Raw genomic sequence first — 19702 nt, 5'->3', positions numbered from 1 at the left:
CAGGTATAAATCATAACTTATATCTTCTACCCACAGGAACGAAGTCGCGGGCAACAGCTAGTTTATCTATATTAAGTATATATTTTAATGTGTAGGTATCATCATCATCATCATCATTCCCCGACTTATCTGCCATCATCCCAATTATTTTATTTGGGGTCGGCGCAACATGTCATCTTCTTCCATACCTTTCTATCGGCCGTCATCTCACAAGAAACACTCTTTACAGCCATATCGTCTTTCACACAATCCATCCATCGTTTCTTTAGTCGTCCTCATCCCCTATATCCATCCACATCTATGCTTAACGCCTTCCTCACCATATGATTTTCATTCCTGCGCATAACATGCCCATACCATGACAGTCGGTTACCACGTAGTTTCTCTGTAACCGGTGCCACTTTCAAACTTCCTCTTATATACTCATTTCTTACTCTATCCGCTCTCGTAACACCACACATTCCTCTTAACATTCTCATCTCTGCTGCATGCAGTTGTCTTTCATTCATCCCTTTTATCGCCCAGAACTCTGATCCATACAAGGCAGCAGGTCTGTAGGTATATACGTATGTTTATCAGTTGTAAAGTACTCATAATATGAGCATTGCTTACTTTGAAACTAGATGGCGTTGTGTGCAAGTTGAGGATGTATAAATAGGGGAAGTAATAAACTACTACCCACTTATATATTTATTTACCCCAAACGATAGGTTCAATCCAGTCAAGATAGGAAGACACTCTAGTGTACACTCCAGGTAAGTCGGGAAGAGCGCAGCCGATACCAAATGATATTACTCCAATGATGTAGTGCATGTGGCCCTGATCTCGTATCGGGAGACTCATGTTCACTTGTAGAGGTCCTCCGGAGTCACCCTGGAAACAACCGGAAAATAAAGCAATCATGTCGGCCTAGGAATTTGCTTCTTATTTAAAGAAAACTGAAGAGAGCTTGAGAAGCCTCAGTATGATATTTTATGAAATCACTCTTCGATATTTTCGGCATTAATAATATTTGGGAATCTGTAATGTCTGTGTTTTTTGTGAACGAGTTCTGAGGTGGAGACCTTGTCTCGGCAAACGTAGTGTAGGAGGTCTTCAGATACGGTGGAGTGATGATCTGTGAAAGATGGCTTGCAGGAGCTGGATGCGAGCAGCCAAGGATAGATGTCAATGCCGTGTAATTGGGGAGTTCTATGTCCAGCAGTGGACGAATATGGGCTGATAATAACGACAAAAGAAATGAACGCTAGAGTCAAATGAACGACGACTATAGTCTCTAAGTAAGTCATAATTTTGAGCATAACTACACATCGTTTGAGGACAATGTCATCACCACCGGTACTAGCCATTGTCTACTCCCGTTGCCTCAAATATTCATCAGAACTAAAGTATAACGTTTTGTATTTTTATAAATTTTTGTGTTATTTTATGTCTAAAGGAACTGAGTCCACCGAACCTGACAAGCGTCTACGCCCCCATCGTTCTTTCCAGCACAAATCTGAGTGTCTCTAATCCCACACCAGTTTCTGTTACAATTGGGTGATAGGAGGCTGTTACACTTCTCTGAGTCAACGATGTCAACGTGCCCAACAAGTAGTTCCGTAGAAACAGTTCGCCCAACTGAAAATATTAGCTAACTTAGTACATATTTTTTCTAAAAGAAAGTTTAAAAATGCAAAAGAAACATCTTCTAATATTCTTTTCCGGTCGAGGTAAGATAATTAAAGTAAAGTTATGTTTGCAAAATCAATTCGATTCAAAAATGGGCCCCATGAAATCAATAGTGATGTTGTATTTTTAAACCGGATAATCGATAACTACGTTAAAGAATGAAGCTAAACAACATATTTATAGAAAGCAACAAGTACCATTTTTATAGTTTAAAATAATTTTGGACCATTGATCTGGCTCCGGTGGCTTAGTAAAACACAATGGTAAAAAATTGCTTACGGGTTTCTACAACACCCCATCCCGTCACATTTGCCTCAGTACCAAGGCTACTGGTATCAAAGCGACTCCATAAACAACCAGGACGGACGTAATCATTGAATGAAACAGGCTCTTCCAACTCAATTAGAGCAATGTCATCGTATCTCTTTGGAGCCGTGAAATTCGGGTGGACAATGATGTTAATGATTTTACTTTCAATTGGTTTCATACGGAAAGCTTCGGGATCCTGAAAGGAGAAAAAATATGATGTTTATGTTGGAAAATATAGTAGTATGTGTAGTTTCTATATTGCGCTGTACCTTGTACCTTGCTCACAACAGTTCATTATGTTAAGTATTGCGAAAAAAAGTAAGTGTTACTTACCGCATCTAAAATACTTTTGTCTCCCAGTCTGACTATCTTCGGAACAGGATCGGCAATGGTGTCGTCCCTATCTGAAGCACGAGAGCAATGTGCTGCTGTCAGGACGAATTTGGGACTGATCAAAGAGCTTCCACATTTGAATATCCACGAGCCGTTAGGCGCCAACCATCCTATGGCGCCCTGGTATTTGAAGAAAATAATGAACAGCAATAAAAGTTGGGACAGCTGCTGAAGGGGATAGGCTAGACACATTCGTGTACGCGATGATAGTCGTTACAGGTAGCCAGAAGATTGAAAGTTTGACAACCAGTCTAAGTAAGGGGTATCGTGTTGCCCAGGTAACTGGATGAAGGAAGTCAGATAGGCAGTCGCTCCTTGTAAAACATTGGTACTTAGCTAATTCAGATTAGACGGGAAGCTGACCCCAACTAAGTTGGAAAAAAGGCTAGGCCGATGATGATGACTCGTAAAAGTTCCTAAGTACAGTTTTTGCTTTTTGCACTTCACTTATTATGGCGTTACTATCATTTACACCATTTAATATGATAATAGCACATTCTTCAACGTACCATATGTGGGAAGTCACCGGGTCCGGCTCTATATCCTCCAACGACCCCAGCCTGCGGTTTAAATTTGGATAAGGGATGCTTCTGAATAAAGTTTAGACCTGCAACATAATTTATACGTAACTTATATACAGAAGTTTTTTTTTTAAATTTCAATCAATTCCAAAAAATCTTTAATTAAAGTCAGTCTCACTGCACGTAGCGGAGTTATTGAGGTAACGACGCCAAATCCATAAGACAAGATTTTGTATGATACACGAACACTTCAGTCTGGGTGTCCTTGCGCATTTGATTTAAATGATTTTGAACACCCCGCGATACGAGGATTAGTTGACTAGCAATCTTTTTTTAAGTTGTATGTGTGAATTAGTGAATTATTAAAAAAATATTTAATCAGCCCTTTTTAGTACAAAAATATGAGTTTAAGCATTACTTACAGGACCAATTTCTTTTATACTTTTCGTCTTCTAATTTGACTTCCCATACATATTCCAAACATTCTGTAACATACACATGAAGTAAGATAGGGCACGACACATATAAGATAATATAATATTAAAGTTATTAAGATTACGTGTTTTTGTTATTACTCAGTGAATGGACGAAGATCCGAGTCTGAAAACTGTTTGAGGGTACCTAAGACCTGGGCCCCAATTCTGCTATTTACACTATTGACACTTTTCGTATTCTCTTAAACATTCTAGGAAATTGAGTATGGGACGTACACTCAAGGTCAATACAATGAATTTAAGCTTAAGCGAATAGAAATAATTTCAAATTTAATCCAATTGCCATTAATTCATCGGCCATTATCAATAGCAGAATTGGGGCCCTGGAGAGTAAATATCAATGTACAAGAATGACGCTCAGCTGAGTGACTGTCTATTCCTTCTTTAATTTCATTTGAAAGTGATAAAAACAGCTGACACCAGAGCATTTTGTTGTGCGTCGTCGTTTCCAAAAAACATTGTTCTTAATATAATTTCTAATGAAACTCCATTTCCTAGTCATTATTCTTACTTGTTTCACTGATCCGCCGTCCCGGTTTGGAGAAGTCAGGCAAAGGTGGATAGTGTGGGGCACAGGGATTCCTATGCTGCTTGTTGTCGATTAAGGCTTCTGAAATATCGAACGGCGGTGCTGCCTAGAAATCACATAGAACAAAGGTTTTACGAATGCTGCAAGTGAGTTACGTATTTCGTAGATGAGTTGATTAGGTTTCAGCTGTGATAACGGCCAAGTCAAACTATAAAAATATTTTTTAGAAAATCACTTTGAACTTGGGCCTCACACAAGTACACATGTCAATTTAAATCAGAATCAAAGTGGAAAGCCCCTTTACTATTTACTTCGTACTTAATAGATCTCCGATGCAAATAACTATGTTGTGATGACCTTTGACCTTTGACGCCTTTAGTAATTTCTCGGAACGCTATTGACCTTTAACTAAATTGCTTGAAATTAATATACAGAAGAGGAAAATTTCAATTTAATAAATTAGGTTGATATTCATAATAAATAATTTGTATTACATTTTTTACTAACAAGACATCAAAAAGGTATTCGAGCGTGAAGATTTCCTGATGAATTGCAAATCCAAATTATGTGACTAGTAGTCCAAAAGAAATATGATTAAAAATGTGTGAAACATTTTTTTACTTTGAGGTTTAAAAAGTGCTAGTTTGTAGCCTAACTTAATAAGTATATTTTGTTTTCATAAGGACCTACGATATTTTTATCACTTACTGTTCCATTTGCGTCTTCGTACCCCCAAATCCATTTACCATTTTTCTGCAAAGAAGAGAGCACTGTTTAATCCGTGACATCCTTAAAAATTGCCTAATTGCGTACAAAGTAAGGTAGCATCGGATCGCGTACCAGTACTTTCCAGTTGTTGAACCACCTGCCATTTAAGGTTTTTTTTCCTTTCCACACCATTGCATTGTTTATGAAGAAAGCGCTTCTATCCTACGAATATTATAAACGTTTAAGTTTCTTTGGATGTTGGTTACTCCTTCAAGAAAACCACTAGATGGATTTGGACGAGACTCAAATACAGGTGGTTTATAATCCGGTTTATTCTATAGGATGTCTGTCTATCTTTTATCCCAATTTTATATCCTCTTTTGATCATTTTCGATTTGAAGCAATTGGCACAGCCTGCAACACTTAGTTGAACTTAATTCTACCAATAGTCCAAAGTAGTTTTACCTGAATAATTAACTCGTCGTCTCTCGTGCCATAGGCCTACAGCGGCTGTATAAATCGCTCTTTAAATTTCGACGTGACACACACCTAGAGCGATATTATTATACCACGTTGGGAACCAATCACCTACAGATTCAAAGATTTGCTTTTGAGGTAAATAGCTGCATGTAAGGTTGAGAGTTTGTTAAATAATAACGTCTAGGCACTGGGAAAGTCAGATAATATATCAGTGACTCAATGAGATTGAATTGTTTGCTCTCTTGCTCTCTTGAGATCTTACTCTCGATCTTTGTAAGTGAATGCCATACAAACTTATGACTACATTTTGATAGTAACTGTAGTGATAATGATTCATTATTAAATAATGCAACGGCTTACTCACGTATATTTATCGGGGTTGCCCCGCTAACCCGATGTGTCAGCTCATGATTAAGGACACCGGTTGGGTCCGAAACTAGTCGGGCAATCTCGATAAATACACTTAAAGAACGTTGCATCTTTTAATAAAGTTACGACTGTAAACAAAAATGTTTTTTTTGGAAATAAAGTTCTTACCATGTTAGGGTTGTTTTTATTACGCTTATCTTCGACAGTAATTCTCTCTTGAAGGGACAATCCTGTAATTATAATGATATTATAATCTTATTATTGCGAGGAAGGAAAACGAATCCCTTTCCAATAAATTTACAGAAACTTACTAGATGTGACGTTCAGAAAAGATTTATTCTATTCTTTAATCATAGTATTTTAGGTGTTTGGCAGTTTTCGATGTAGTTCTCTCCATTTTTTTAATCTCTTGCCATTTTTGTTGCATAAAATGTTTCTAATTCTACTTTGTCTATTACCGTCCGCATCATACAGTACAAGGAGATTAACTCGTGCCTGTTGATCAATCGGCACAAGTTGATCGATCAGAGGTTAAGCTACGCTTGGAACGGTCAGATCCTTCATGCTTTTTAGGAACTATTGTTTTGCTATTTATGATTGTGCGCGATTTCAATCTAAGCCATCAAGAATTTTAAAACAATCGATGATTTTTGATCCATATTTAACTAAATAAATTATATTATTAGACGTCTTTTGCTTATTAAAGGCAGAAGGATGACTCCTTATTGTAGTTACTGTGTTCATATAAGTATTCGTTAGTAATCTTAAAATCGTGAATGTAATTACACTGGCGTACGTAATAGAGCAGTAAATATCTATAATAATCATTAAATAATTAGTCGAATCCGCATAGACTGGGAACTCGTGATACTAGGATGTCTTCTGACGTCACGACTGCCAATTGTTATCTTTTATAAGTCGTATATTATCTACCGAATGAGTTGTTTACCGATTCACAGCAAATATCATATTGACTAATGAATAATGAGATGCAATGCATTAGGTAAAGCACATACAAAGCACATAATATTAATAACTAGCTGTGCCCCGCCGTGTCACTCGCGTACTTTGATCCCGTTCCCGGTGCTTTTATATTATTGGGGGCGGAGATGGATCGAACAAATAACTATCGTAACAAAAGTCAGGAACACTTAATATGGTAATAAAGTATTCTTTAATTGTCTAATTTTCCGCCCATTTTTTTCTTTTATAAGATTTTTTTTGGCAATAACAAATACAACAAAAAAAGAGTTATCGAGATCGGTCGAGCCATTCACGCATGGGCAATGGGAATAGGGATTAATTTTTTGTATACATATTATTGTAGCTAAAAAATTCTAATCATAAATAGATGAAGAACTACTTAACGCATATGATCCCGATTGCAGTTTATTTTTAGATAAGGAAATCCAAAATACAATTTGCAATACCTGTGTTAAACACACTTAGCACCAATAAACACTTAATCATTACATTTTCACTTCCACTCATATTGAACGATCAGTTAACTTGTTAACACTTATTAAATATTATCACGATACATTAAGATACTCGTAAATATGTCAATCTAAATATACTTTTAGTATAAAGTATAGTATAATTCTGATGCACGAGTGCTTGACACGATATAACTTAGAGGAATACAAATATGACATTACGATTGTATTTTTATATGTTCTTGACTATGGATGACAGGTTAACCAGTGACGCAAAGTAAGAACAACAGAAGGTCACCTTTGTTTTTTTATGTGAATGACATTTTAAGTATTTAACATTTTTTGTCATGACACTGGAGTTTTGTTCGTTAAACTTTTAAACTAAATTGATGAGTGATGAAAATGATAGCAAAGTTTTTCTCTACTGTGTCCTAAATTGTCAGAATTAGGATTTTGAACAGAGGATTATTTGATAAGTTCATTTAATTTTCTTATTTAAATCTTAATTGATGCTATGACAACGATAATATAATAAAAGCAAATAGCAAAAGTGCTTTTGATTCAAATTTAAATACATTTATGTATTACGTGAAACAAAAAAGAAAAGCAAATCAAAATGGGACTTCTGAACTTCCTCGACAGTGTCGCTTGAAGTCTCGTGGGACTGTACCGAACTCATTTGCGGTATGGTGGTCTTAGGGTATGTCTCATTTCACACCTTAATGTCGGACATAGCTTACCGTAAGTAATTACTTTAAGGGGTCATAAATTGTGACCTGTTTAGGCTTTATGGAGGAAAAATGTAGCATTTTTCCACTAAAATATATGACGTCATTTTATTTTAATTTAAGGTAAAGTAAATTATTGTTATATATAAGTTTTTGCTTTAGTTATCAAGGCGGTCTATTCCTTACTAGAACATGACTTAAATTTCGTCTCAGTAGGCTGGTAAATTGTTAAGAAAACTCAATAACGAATTAAATTAAATCAGTTCAGTGCGGTTCATGGGTTTCGTATAAAAAGGCAAAATATTTTCCAGTGCACTTAAATGGTTACCCATTAAGTTTACAAAAAAAAAAAAATGATTTGAAAATTTATTGGATTGATGTATCAGAAACAGAAAGACATCATATGCGAAAATTTTAATGTAACATATACAGCCTAGTGACACATGAAGAGACAGCACAGTCTTTTGTACGGATCAGGACGGTTGTTAGGTTAAATGTACTAAACGAAATAAAAAAATAACGAGCATTTTATACCCTACTCTTTATCACATGCATTGAAATGATAAGAAGATACATGTTTTCCATTATTTCCTGAGCAAATAATAATAAATTGATGCCTATTTGGCAAAACTGACTTGGCATACAACGAAAATTTTCAAGACGTAAAATTATTTAATAGTTGTTTTTTGGCCTATTGTTTTATGTACGAATTGCATTAATTTAATATAAAGTAAATGGACTTTGGATGAAATTTTGCCTTAGATTTTAACTAAGAACGATCTATGCTTAGTTTCAGTAGGTTCGTTAATTTTTAAGAAAACTCAATAACGAATTAAATAAAAACGGTTCAGCAAGTCAGACCAGCAACAATGAGGGTTTCTCATAAAAAGGCTACAAAAAACAATTTGTGCTTGCGTTGCGCTTAAGTTGTTAAGTAAATCGATAAGAAAAATATAAATAACAGTTTACGAGCATTTTATAGCAATATAATTTGTATTGTAAGTGATAAGAAAATACATACTTTCCATTATTTATTTATGAATGATTTACAGTTCTCCATGAAAGGATTTAATCAACCGAATATCCTCATCATCCTTGCCTTTTCCGAACTTTGATGGGCTCGGCTTCCAGTTAAATCGGATCTAGCCAGTGTTTTACAAGGAGCGACTGCCCATCTAACCTCCTGAACACAGTTACCTGGGCAACACGATACCCCTTAGTTAGTTAAGTCAGGTTTTCTAGCTTCTGACTACCTGTAACGACTATCAAAGTCATAATCATGAATAAGCGGGACCCACAATTTAACATTCTTACCGAAAAACGGAGTGACTCCCCATCTGCGGAACAACCGGATCAAGCGTAGCTTAACCTGCAATAGGTCCACTTATGCAGTTATAGCTTAGCCACGAGCGTCAGCTTAGCCTCTAGTCCGTTATTAATGTAGGAATACAGATGCTGTTTCAAACTGAACTTCACGCAAATCGAATGCAAGCCATTTGTTAAGTATTGCAATGAGAGATACAAATTACCCCATCGGAACCAGATTAGCGTAAATCCCCGTCGCTGTAAATGGAATAGCAAGACAGACCGATCCTGGGAGCTTACTATTACCTCGTAGAACAGTGCTCTTGAGTACGTTGAAAAGAGACGGCGCTATACGTCATTTATGACGTCATCTTGCTCGCACGTTTTATATTCACTTTCTAGCTTATAAATTTCGTTTTATGGTAGCCCCTCTCTATATGGCCAACGTTTCCTTCGATATTTTTTTTGGATATCGGTTTGAAGCTTTTTCGCTTCATGAGTGTTGAAAAAGGAGAGCTAGGAGTTGGTGTAGGTTTTAACGGGTTTATAATTTTGGCCGTTTAAAATCTTATTTCTAGAGGATTCTAGTGTGTTTTTATTTTTTAATATGATCCTGTCTGATCATGTTATCAATAAAGGTACTACTAAAGTTTAATTTGAATAAAAAATACACTATTTTATTACTAGCTCTCCATAACATGTGTTAAAATTTAATTTATTGACAAAAGATACAAAACTTTGATTACTTGAAAGAAATACCGTTACATATTAGATCTTAGAAGTGATGAAATTTATATAAATTTACTGTTGCTCAATGATTGGCGTTTTTGGATAGCAATAGATTTGCGATAATTGCACAATTGAGTAAAGATTCTACAGTCAGAATTGCACTACATTAATTGCGAAATGTGTAACCATCATCTTCTCGTTAGCAATACATTACGTATCCTTATGCAGAGGAAATCGAACTCGATACAGAAAACTTAGCTACTATGCTATTACTTAGCTAATATGACTATTATAACTATATAGTTAATATGACTATTTGAGCTTTGTATAGAGATTTTGAAAACATAAAGGACGAATAAATTGTTTTACTGTTTAAATCTCCTTTTTATTTGGATACCTGCATGAAAAGTGACTCGTTTCTTATTATTCTTATTAATAATAGACTTTTCCAAAAAAACAGTAAATAATGTCACAGTTCATCTTATCCCCACTTTATGATCGCAAATTGATCGCATAGCCGTATTTTAACAAAACAATATCTCTAAACGTGATAAACGTCACAGCAAAACGTCACATAATAGATCCACTTCGTACGGGTAAGCTGGCCAATTTGTCCGGGTAGCGAGTGAACATTTGTTCGATATCCTATCAAGTCCCCGGTTATATACGGATATAGCCGTAACAAAGAGAGATTACTTACAATTTCCAGTAAACTAGAAGAGCTGGTAACGCAACGTGATTAAATTGTTCCATTTTCTAAGGATTATGGTTTAGTCTCTTACGTATTTTATAAAAATTGAGCTTGAGGCTCCGAGCTTAACTATAAAGCGTTTAGTGTTTGAGACGGCTCTACCACACTGGCTGTCATTGAAAATCCTAAAAAATTTGTTAATACCCAAAGAAAAATACTCAGATAAATTAACTTGGTAAGTCTTAGGAACTTGGAAGTCCAGGAAGCCGCAACAAAATCAACTAAAATAAATTGATCATTATCCATAGGATCTACAAAAATCATCGCTTCAATACGTCAAACTACTAAGGCCACATAACAGTAGCAGAGCAGGTGTGTTCAATTATGGAAAGCACTTGTTGCGCGCCCATGAAATTGAGTGGACCGAGTTAAGTGTGGAACTTGGCTTGTAAAGCCTTCATAATGCAGGCAATGTTCCGGAGTTAGTTCTTTAGTAACATGACGCCCTGGTACCTGGTGCGATTTAATCAATACATTAGCTGAATTATTATAACGTAACAGTTCTGCAGCTTGGTAAAGATTTCCCCCCTTTCGAAATAGAGAAGGAGAACATATTGGTATTAGTTTGGGAACATCTCTTTCATCATTTAGACTTTAATTATATATAATGCAAGTTTATAATCATCCTCAAGCACGACTGCTTGGCAATAAAATTATTATACATCAATGCAAAGAGGAAGTAGACAGCAAGCTTCTTACCGCGCATAGTCCCATAATATTGCCCCATGATTTGAAAGATACCTTGGTTACCTCTTATCTGAGACAATAGGTGATTGTGTCCTGTGAGTTCGATATAATTTTCATAAGCATTCCACGCAAAGGACACGTGACATAACAAAAACCCATAATGTATTATTTTTGTGTTGACCATCGACGACCATACGATAAAAACAAAGCACTAATCCTCACTTTTTAATCCTCTGATTTTCTTAATGTATTTTTTCAGCCCGCCTAATGGTTTTAAACACAGTAAACATAAACGAGAATAAAGCTGTTTTATGAGGCTATTAACGGCAGTTCTACAGTACTTACATGTTCAACAAAACCTTGGATTTACTCCGAATTATTATTTTACTAAACACTCCGAGTCAATTCCCAAAATTCATGACGCTAATAATATTTAGTCAACAGCAAATTTGTACGTTAGTATGGACTATTTGGGAGAATGAATACTGAATATTATGGTCGAAACTAGCACTCAAACTTCACGAACATGCAAAGTGCATATAAGTTATTCAAGCTCATACAATGAGCTCTGGAGTAATGAGTCCAATTATGATCAATCAGTTATTGGGAACGCGTCGGGACTGTATTCGTGGGCGCCGGGATTGTGCCGTCGCGGGATTTAAAATCCCCTGGGATTATACTCGGCCGAGTGGACGGGAAAAACCCATCGAGTTGGATCCCCACCGTTTTATCCTTCGGTCTCGTTCGCGATGGTTTTTCACTGATATCGCAAGCCTGAAAAGAATTGATTAAGGCGAGGTTTAGGAACTTTTTGACGGTAAATTATGGAATAGTTTTCGCCTTCAAGCTAGTTACAATTGTGAGTTCTTAAAAAGGTAATTTGAAATGTGTTTCTTCATTACATAAATGTCAATTCATCTTGGCACGCTTTAAATTAGTACATTAAAAATAATAAATCATACCAAACGAATTAAACATACTGTGCAAGCCGTTTTTATTCCCTAAATCTTTAATTCCCGTTATGCTCTAAACTGTAAAAGGCAGTACTAATACCATTATGACTACTCTCCGTTTCGTTTGTATTTCAAAGTTTAGGACTAACTTTTGTTTTAAACCGACAAAGCTAAGTTTCTATTGAAGTTCAACTTTCTCTTCTATTCTGCACCTAATGAGTTTAGATCTGTCGGTAATAAAATGTCCATCACGACTAAGGACGGAAAAGTTCTGGAATCTCCCGAAAGAAATCAATCACTTTCAGACAATTTAATTTTGAAATAAATCTGAGAAATGTGAAGATTTAATATCATCACTCGAGATCGTTATTTGATACCGTAACGTAATATAAAATTAAGGATATCTATATCTATGAAAATCATAATAGGGTGTTGGAAACATCTTTAAGAATAATATGAACCCATAATTACTTGGCAACATTTTTTATAAACTAATTTCAAGTTGCGGTTTTCGCCACAATTTTTAATTTATAACTTTGTCACACAACAGCGTAAATGTGAATCGAGAAAAATCTTCTAAGCATGTACATAATAATCCTCAACGTGAAGCAAAATGTCACGTAAAGCCTTAAATACTTTTAAAATAAAATCCTTCAGTTATAAGTTCGAGTCCTGCTATTCGATTAAAATGTATCGCTCGCTTGAATCGTAACGAATTGGTGCGCGATGTCAACTGCACGGAAAACGTAGCATTTATTGAGTACACCGCATTTGCATAGTTATGTAATCAAGCGGCAAAATACAATTTAAATTTGAATCGATTTTATTTAATAAGCTGAATCGAGTGCTCGGAGCGGAGTGGATCTTGTTTGCAAACTCGATGTACGGATGTAAGTGTTTAATTTGTTCGGTAAATAGTTACTTGTGTTTATATTGGAGTTGTTATAATTGATGTTTACTTGCAGGATTTGGTTTTTAAGGATCTGAAGGACAGTTTAATGATAATGATTACTTTGCTCTAAATTTATTTCTGAGTTACTTATTGACAAGCTTAATAGTTTGTTGGCATATACAAAAAAACTAGACGCACAAAAATGCGTCTGGTTTTTTGTAATTATTGGATTTATTGTCGATTTTTATGTTGATGCAAAATCGACACTAAATTACTTTATTGATAGTTATTTACTTAACGATGTCGTGTAGATCTCTATATAATAACATCTAAAAAAAATTTTTCACATACGATAAATCATATAATGATTCTTTACACATAACATCTTCCAATATCTACAAGCTATTCACCTTGTAATGGATGTAATAATCACACATTTGATTATCTCGACAGAGCAATATGGCGGCTCAACTCCGTGCCTAATAGAGGACTGAACTAAAACTAATGTCACAATGCGGTGTGAGATAACTGCACAACTATGGCAACACTAGTGAGCGTCTTGGAGGACGTAGAAATCTTAGGAGAGGGTACTTTTTAATTTAGTTTTTTTTTGTAAAGTTTGTCGCAGTGCAGGTTAAAGTTATACTATGGCAACACTAAAGTGTCTAGCGTGTTGGAAGATGTAGAAATCTTAGTAGACGGTAGTTTGTAATTTGTCACAATGCAGGGAAACGCTATCCCTTTCTTGAATCTATTTTTACCCCTACTTTTCCACCGCAAAAATATTTTTCTCTTTGAAGTTTGACTCACAATAACGATTTTGATGGAAATAAATTTTATTATCAATCAAGGCTTATTTTAGGTGGTGTCTTATTTATTTAAATTGATTTAGTCATTATTGAAAATACACTAGGCGTCACAAGTACTTAATTTTGTGAGGTGGAGGTGAAAAAGGTGCCGTTTACTTTATTTCACTTTGCCGGCCACGGCTAGCGTTAAACAAAATAATTATATCTAAATTCTCATATCCAATTGTTCGCACATCACCGCCGACCCGCACGTTAAGTTTCGGATATTATAACGACCAAATTCGCGGCGCCGATTATGAGTTTGACGTCAACTGGAGCGGCTCGTTGCTTCCAACTATTTAGTGGCTGTTATGGAAATATTTCAATAGTGTGTCATGTTCGTGATTAATTTGTAGCGTTGTGCGATAACATGGTCCCGGTTACAGATCATATGCGGGATTATACGCTGTCACTTTATAGGAATTGTTTTGAAATTGTTCATATTTAGTTGTGTGAAAAACATTTATTGTCATAGTTTATCTGATGTCATGTTCTATAAATAACAACCAATCAGTTTTTTAAGTCTAGAGAAGTCGCTTATTGGGTATCTAGCAATTTTAAATTTATTTTATTAACAGTGCCTATAGGTGTGTTTCTCAAGCATTTTCAGATTAAAATCACCTTTTTTAAGTCTAAATTTAATCAAGCTGTGAAAGTACAAATCCAAGGTCACAAATAACTGCGTAAGTATAATACAGTGAAACATTACAAAAACATGTCAAAAGCTGTAATATTATCACTTTGTCAAACAGTTCTGCATAGCAAAGTGGGTTTATAAATCAAGAACGTGACCATTTTTCATCAAGTCATGCAGTGGCGAGCCTTGACAAATGGTTGGCGAGTCGCGACGGAATTTGATGAAGCGCGGATGAGGTGGCGGCGTGACGGGTCGGTTAGCTGCAAGTCGTGGACTTTGGCCGAATAGAAGATACTGTTAAAGAAAAAAAAAGAGTTTTGGTGGTGGACTTGCGGTCCGTGCATGGATTGGTATGCCCGTGGTGTAGGACCGATGGGACCGAGCGGGAAAACTAATAAAGTACTTTTACTAATAAAATACTTTCTACTACTACTAAAATACTAGAGTAATTAATACTCTAAGAAACCATTGAGAAAACGGTGAAGTAAAATAAAAAAACGTGAAGAAACCTGCTCTCTAAATCAGTACTAATATTATAAACGTGCTTATTAGTTTGATTGTTAAACTACTGAATCGAACATCATGGAACTTTGTACACATGTTATTGGAGACATTAGAAGTAACATAGGATATTTTTTCTCCGACGTCATCGAGCGATTAGTAATGAACTTCCAGCCATGAATACTGTAAAACCGTTGCACTGTATTACCGACGGTCACGCCAATATCCAATACAATTGACTTTTCGTTTCAGTTGTTTGAATTTTTTCTATATTTATTGTTATTTTTTTTCGTTATACTGCTTATATTATATACCAGTATAAAACTTTGTATTTGAATTTCTGAGGTTGGAGATTTTCATATTGTACATGAGGGTGGCACTAGCAGAACAGGTACAGTCATTAGGGGGTACCAGGAGAGCAGATATCAGTAGTACATGAGGGTAATATACCAGCAGAAACAGGGGGAACTGAAGCCCATGCGGACGGAGACGCTGGCAACTGCTAGTATTAATTAAAGCCGTCGTAAGCTGGCGTGGGGTTTAGTGCTTAAACCTTTTCTATACGAGAAGAGGCATGGGCCCAGTAATAAGATGTGTATAAGCCGGTAGAGTTGTTATAACGGTTTGAGTCCAAATGAATGGGTGATTGATGAAACAGAGCAGCCACAGATTAATAATCACGCTAAACGCGGGTAGTTCCTTCACTCGGTTAAACTAATAATTTTATCTCTATATTCAAATTCAAATAAAAAGTGGCTTTTCATCTTTTAGGCAAAACAAACATACCTGCTACAAGTTAACAAAAACTTAATATTAAATGCTCTACAATATTTAAAACGATGAAGTTGATACTGCTAAAATTGTCCATCAAATTAACGTGTCTAACATTCACACAAGATTGTAAACGTGTACAATAAACCAGTGCTCTCTACATTCATATCGCTCATAGCAAAGTTCCTCTGTCGAGGCAGTGATAATATTTTCGTTATTGTTCATTCATTGCGCCGCAGTTGGCACAAACGTCGCGTTGTGAAGCCGCCGGCGTTTGCTCTGCACTCGATCGAAACAAGTGCAACGTTGAAAGCAAACGTTACCATTGATTTGCGTGATACTGAAATGAGTATTTATGTAATGGATTGTGTTTGTTCACGAACATGTGTTTTTATTTATTTGTAGTTGTTTAGGAGTTTGTGAGTTTTAAATATTTGATTGACCTTATTATTAATTTGTTATTAACAGTCATAATACGTAAGAATGGCCAGTCAGCACTGGGGATTTTTCATACGTACTTTGTAGTCAATAATATTACAAAACTACATAACACAAATGTAATAACGACAATGCTGGGTGACGTGATCAGCTTCGTACCAATTATTGCAAGTTTTAATATGAAAAGGTCTTGAGCGATTTTCCGGCTTTTCCGGCTGGCTGCGCGGGACATATATTATAGTGCACAATCATGTGCCCCAGAACACTTGCACAGAGATTTCCCATAATCTTATAGACAGAGAGGGATATTAGGATCCATATTTTTTCCTTGTCTACCGAAACACGGAAGCTGTTCAATAGCTCTCAGTGGATAATATAAATTAATTTATTTACAAGTTTTCTGATGTTCTGTAAATATGTTATGTAAATAAGCAGCCTAGACAGTCTTACGGTCCCCACTAAGCTATTAAATATTAAAATATATCAATCATAACATACCTACGATACCCTACTACTGTCCATACTCTATCATTATGCACGTGCATCTCAAAAACACTGACAAACATTCTCACTACAAAGATGTGACGGCTAAAAGCTCGCAATTAAGGTCCTCCACACTCAAATTACGCGTACAGTTTGCGAATGACGTATCAAAGTACGTAGCCATGTGTAACATCACGTGTTTGCAGGCATTCTGTAACATTCTGTTACATTAGAATTCTGGCAATCGAGTCCATGGTGGATGCGGTTATCGCCGCTAATGGTGGCTGATTTCACCATTGTGTTGATAAATTCAATGATTGCGGATTCCGTACGATATAAACGTACCAAACACGCAGTAATTTTGCAATTAAGAATGCTAATTTTTGATTGCACGTGTTTTGTTTTGTTTGAGATCAAATTAGGAGGTAAATTTTAATGTGTTCTGAATTTAAATTTGAATTGTTTTATTTTCGTGTGTGTTTGTGTCACAGTAATAGTAGGAGCAACGTTTTGACATTGAATGTAACTTCTATATTTTTAGGCAAAATGAGCACTAACCAATTCCTGGGAACTAAACGAGAATAAATGAATTGCCATTACCTAATCAGACGTAGTGTATTTACTACTCTGCAATTTTGATAAATCAACAATATGAACTCACAATTATTATGTAACTTTAATTATAATAATTAAGAGATAGCACCGGTGTAGTGTCGGCGGTACACCACATTATTAAATAATAATGAAATTTCAAACACAGCTGTATAAAACAATTTGGTTAACCAACAAAACATTTACCTCTTAATTAACGTTAAACTTATCATACTACTTAAAAAGAAAGGCTGGGCCATTATCACGACGTCACAGGGAAAAAGGGCATCTAAAATTGATATCCCAAATAAGAAGCGAGGTAATCTTCAAAAATGGCATTGTGGGCTCTCAGCGGAAAGCAAAGAAAACGAATTTATAACCAACACAAAGGAGGCAGATAAGCCGCAAGCGAAAACAATTCGAGATGTTGCCGAGATAACATCGCAACGGGGTTTTTGTTGAGATTTTCAAGTTTCGCGCAAAGTGGAAATCTCTATAATCGTCTCGGATTGTGACGGCTGACGACGAATGCAACTCCGCTGATGGATTCTTGCTTTTATTGTGATCATTTTGTTAATGTCGAGTGATGTGTGCGATGAACTCGATGGAACGCGAGGGGCGAGCGCGAACTTTATTTAAGAGATTGCGTTTTATTCCTTTTACTTGTATTTTTTTCTTTATTCACATATTCAGAGCATATTTCTTATACCCTAGAGAGCTGTTATTCTAAAACACGTAACGATGCTCAGAAATTCCAAAACTTTAAAAGTCAAGTGACTTAGAGGAATCCAACATATCAAAAGAGAAATTTCTATAATTAGCTATAGGAATCCAGGAAGCCTAAATTGCCTTAACAGGCTCGCATAATAAGCTTTTTGTAGGACGATGTTATCAATATAGGGAATGTTGCCAATCCATTTGATATAATCTCTCAACCACCTCACTGCCGTGTAGATAAGCTTACCCAATTTTACCAACTTACCGATTATTTGGATAAATGGTTTTAGTTTAATTATTTGTGAGCCATTAATGTGTACTGTGGAGTATTAGCAAAGATAAGGGAACAAATGTAGGACTTTATTGGTATATAAAATCTTATGATTATGGTGTATAAAAAAGAAGAAAACATTAGACAAATAAACATGTTATAAAACAGTGTTTAATGCTACATAAAGAAGAAAGTATTTTTTCTAAGCAAACAGTAAACCACTTTAACCGATAAAGGAGACGGGAGATGCGATTACAAAAAACATAATTAAAACTTAATGAGATCTAAACTCAGTTTTCGAACACCAAAATAGATACGTTGAAATTGCTTAGTTTAATTTTTTATTAAAAACTTTTTTCTTATCTCTAAATATATAAAATCTCCATTAACACTTTTCTGAGTTACCAGGCTATCATGATCAAGCGGAGGTCCTGTTAAAAGTCCACTCTGGCAGTCGTCGGGCCTTAACAAGAAAACTTTGGAGTTCAGTGGACTGGCGAAGATATAACGAACAACAAATAAGTTCGTAATATGAGATGTATTTAAATGTACACGTGTTGGAACCATTGCGAAGTTCGAAGGAGTTTGGTCGTCATTTTCGTCATTATGTGCTGGAAGTGGCGCGTCTGGTAGTTGTTTGAGTGGCGCTGAAGATTTTTATTCGAATAATGCCATTATATGTATATTAGTATCGTGGGTGAATAATTAAATTCACTGGTCTGGACTTGAAAGACACAGTAGGTGACGCCTTTGAAGAAACGTCAAATCAACCTTCTTACAGAAATAATTTTATTAACATGATAAAGTTATCGTCAGTTTTCATTTTGAATGTAAAATAAACTAGCGAATTTTTATCTCCATCTCTGCTGTTTTAAATTCTAAAAACAAGCTACTTGCTATTCAAAGGTACCAAATACTCGAAAGTCTTAGCCAAAACACTCTTAGAAGTTCACCTAACGGCAAGAGGAAAATGTATGCAAATAAGTTGACATCAGGAATGCTTGAAACTTATCTCACTTAGGTACCTCTGTCGTGTGAACTAGTCTCCAAACTTACTCCGGCTGTACCTGAGAAATGGTACACGTCTGTTCTGAATTTGTTATACTCTTTAAAGAAAGGTTTTTCTTTTAATTTTTGAGAAATGTATCTTTTTTTGAAAACGGATCCTTTTTTTTTTTTTTTTTATAAATGCGGACAACATCACATACATTGTTCTGAACCCAAAGTAAGTTGCTGAAGCACTTGTGTTAAGGAATTCAGATACAACGAAGGTACCACAAACACCCAGACCCGAGACAATGTAGAAATGTTAATTTTTACAATTACCCGACCGGGGATCGAACCCGGGACCTCAGAGCTAGCGACACCTTGAAACCGGTGCGTACGCCACTCGACCACGGAGATCCTTATTACTCAGGCACCGCTCTCCTGGTCTGGCCAACGATCGCATTAACATATCTACATTAAGATGAAACTCCTTCGACACAAGG

General features: G+C 35.8%; 1 protein-coding gene across 2 annotated transcripts; it reads right to left on the bottom strand.

Annotated features, from left to right (window-relative positions):
* Positions 1–675: 675 nt before the first annotated feature.
* LOC113503483 (serine protease Hayan-like) lies at positions 676–7095 on the bottom strand. Of its 2 annotated transcripts, XM_026885484.1 has the most exons (11): positions 6905–7095; positions 5643–5704; positions 4758–4847; positions 4626–4670; positions 3900–4023; positions 3317–3379; positions 2883–2980; positions 2314–2493; positions 1951–2176; positions 1457–1620; positions 676–873 (listed from the first exon to the last, which is right to left on the bottom strand). In XM_026885484.1, the coding sequence occupies exons 1-11, from the start codon at positions 6963–6965 to the stop codon at positions 691–693; spliced, it is 1296 nt and encodes a 431-aa protein (XP_026741285.1). In that variant the 5' UTR covers positions 6966–7095; the 3' UTR covers positions 676–690. The 2 variants fall into 2 exon arrangements, with proteins under 2 accessions (XP_026741285.1, XP_026741286.1); XM_026885485.1 differs by lacking the exon at positions 4758–4847 and having other exon boundaries at positions 6905–7093.
* Between the last annotated feature and the right edge of the window lie 12607 nt (positions 7096–19702).

Source organism: Trichoplusia ni, chromosome 19 (assembly GCF_003590095.1).
Source record: "Trichoplusia ni isolate ovarian cell line Hi5 chromosome 19, tn1, whole genome shotgun sequence".
Lineage (NCBI taxonomy): Eukaryota > Metazoa > Arthropoda > Insecta > Lepidoptera > Noctuidae > Trichoplusia > Trichoplusia ni.
Note: the sequence above shows the minus strand (reverse complement) of the source record. Positions and strands in the feature narration are given on the sequence as shown.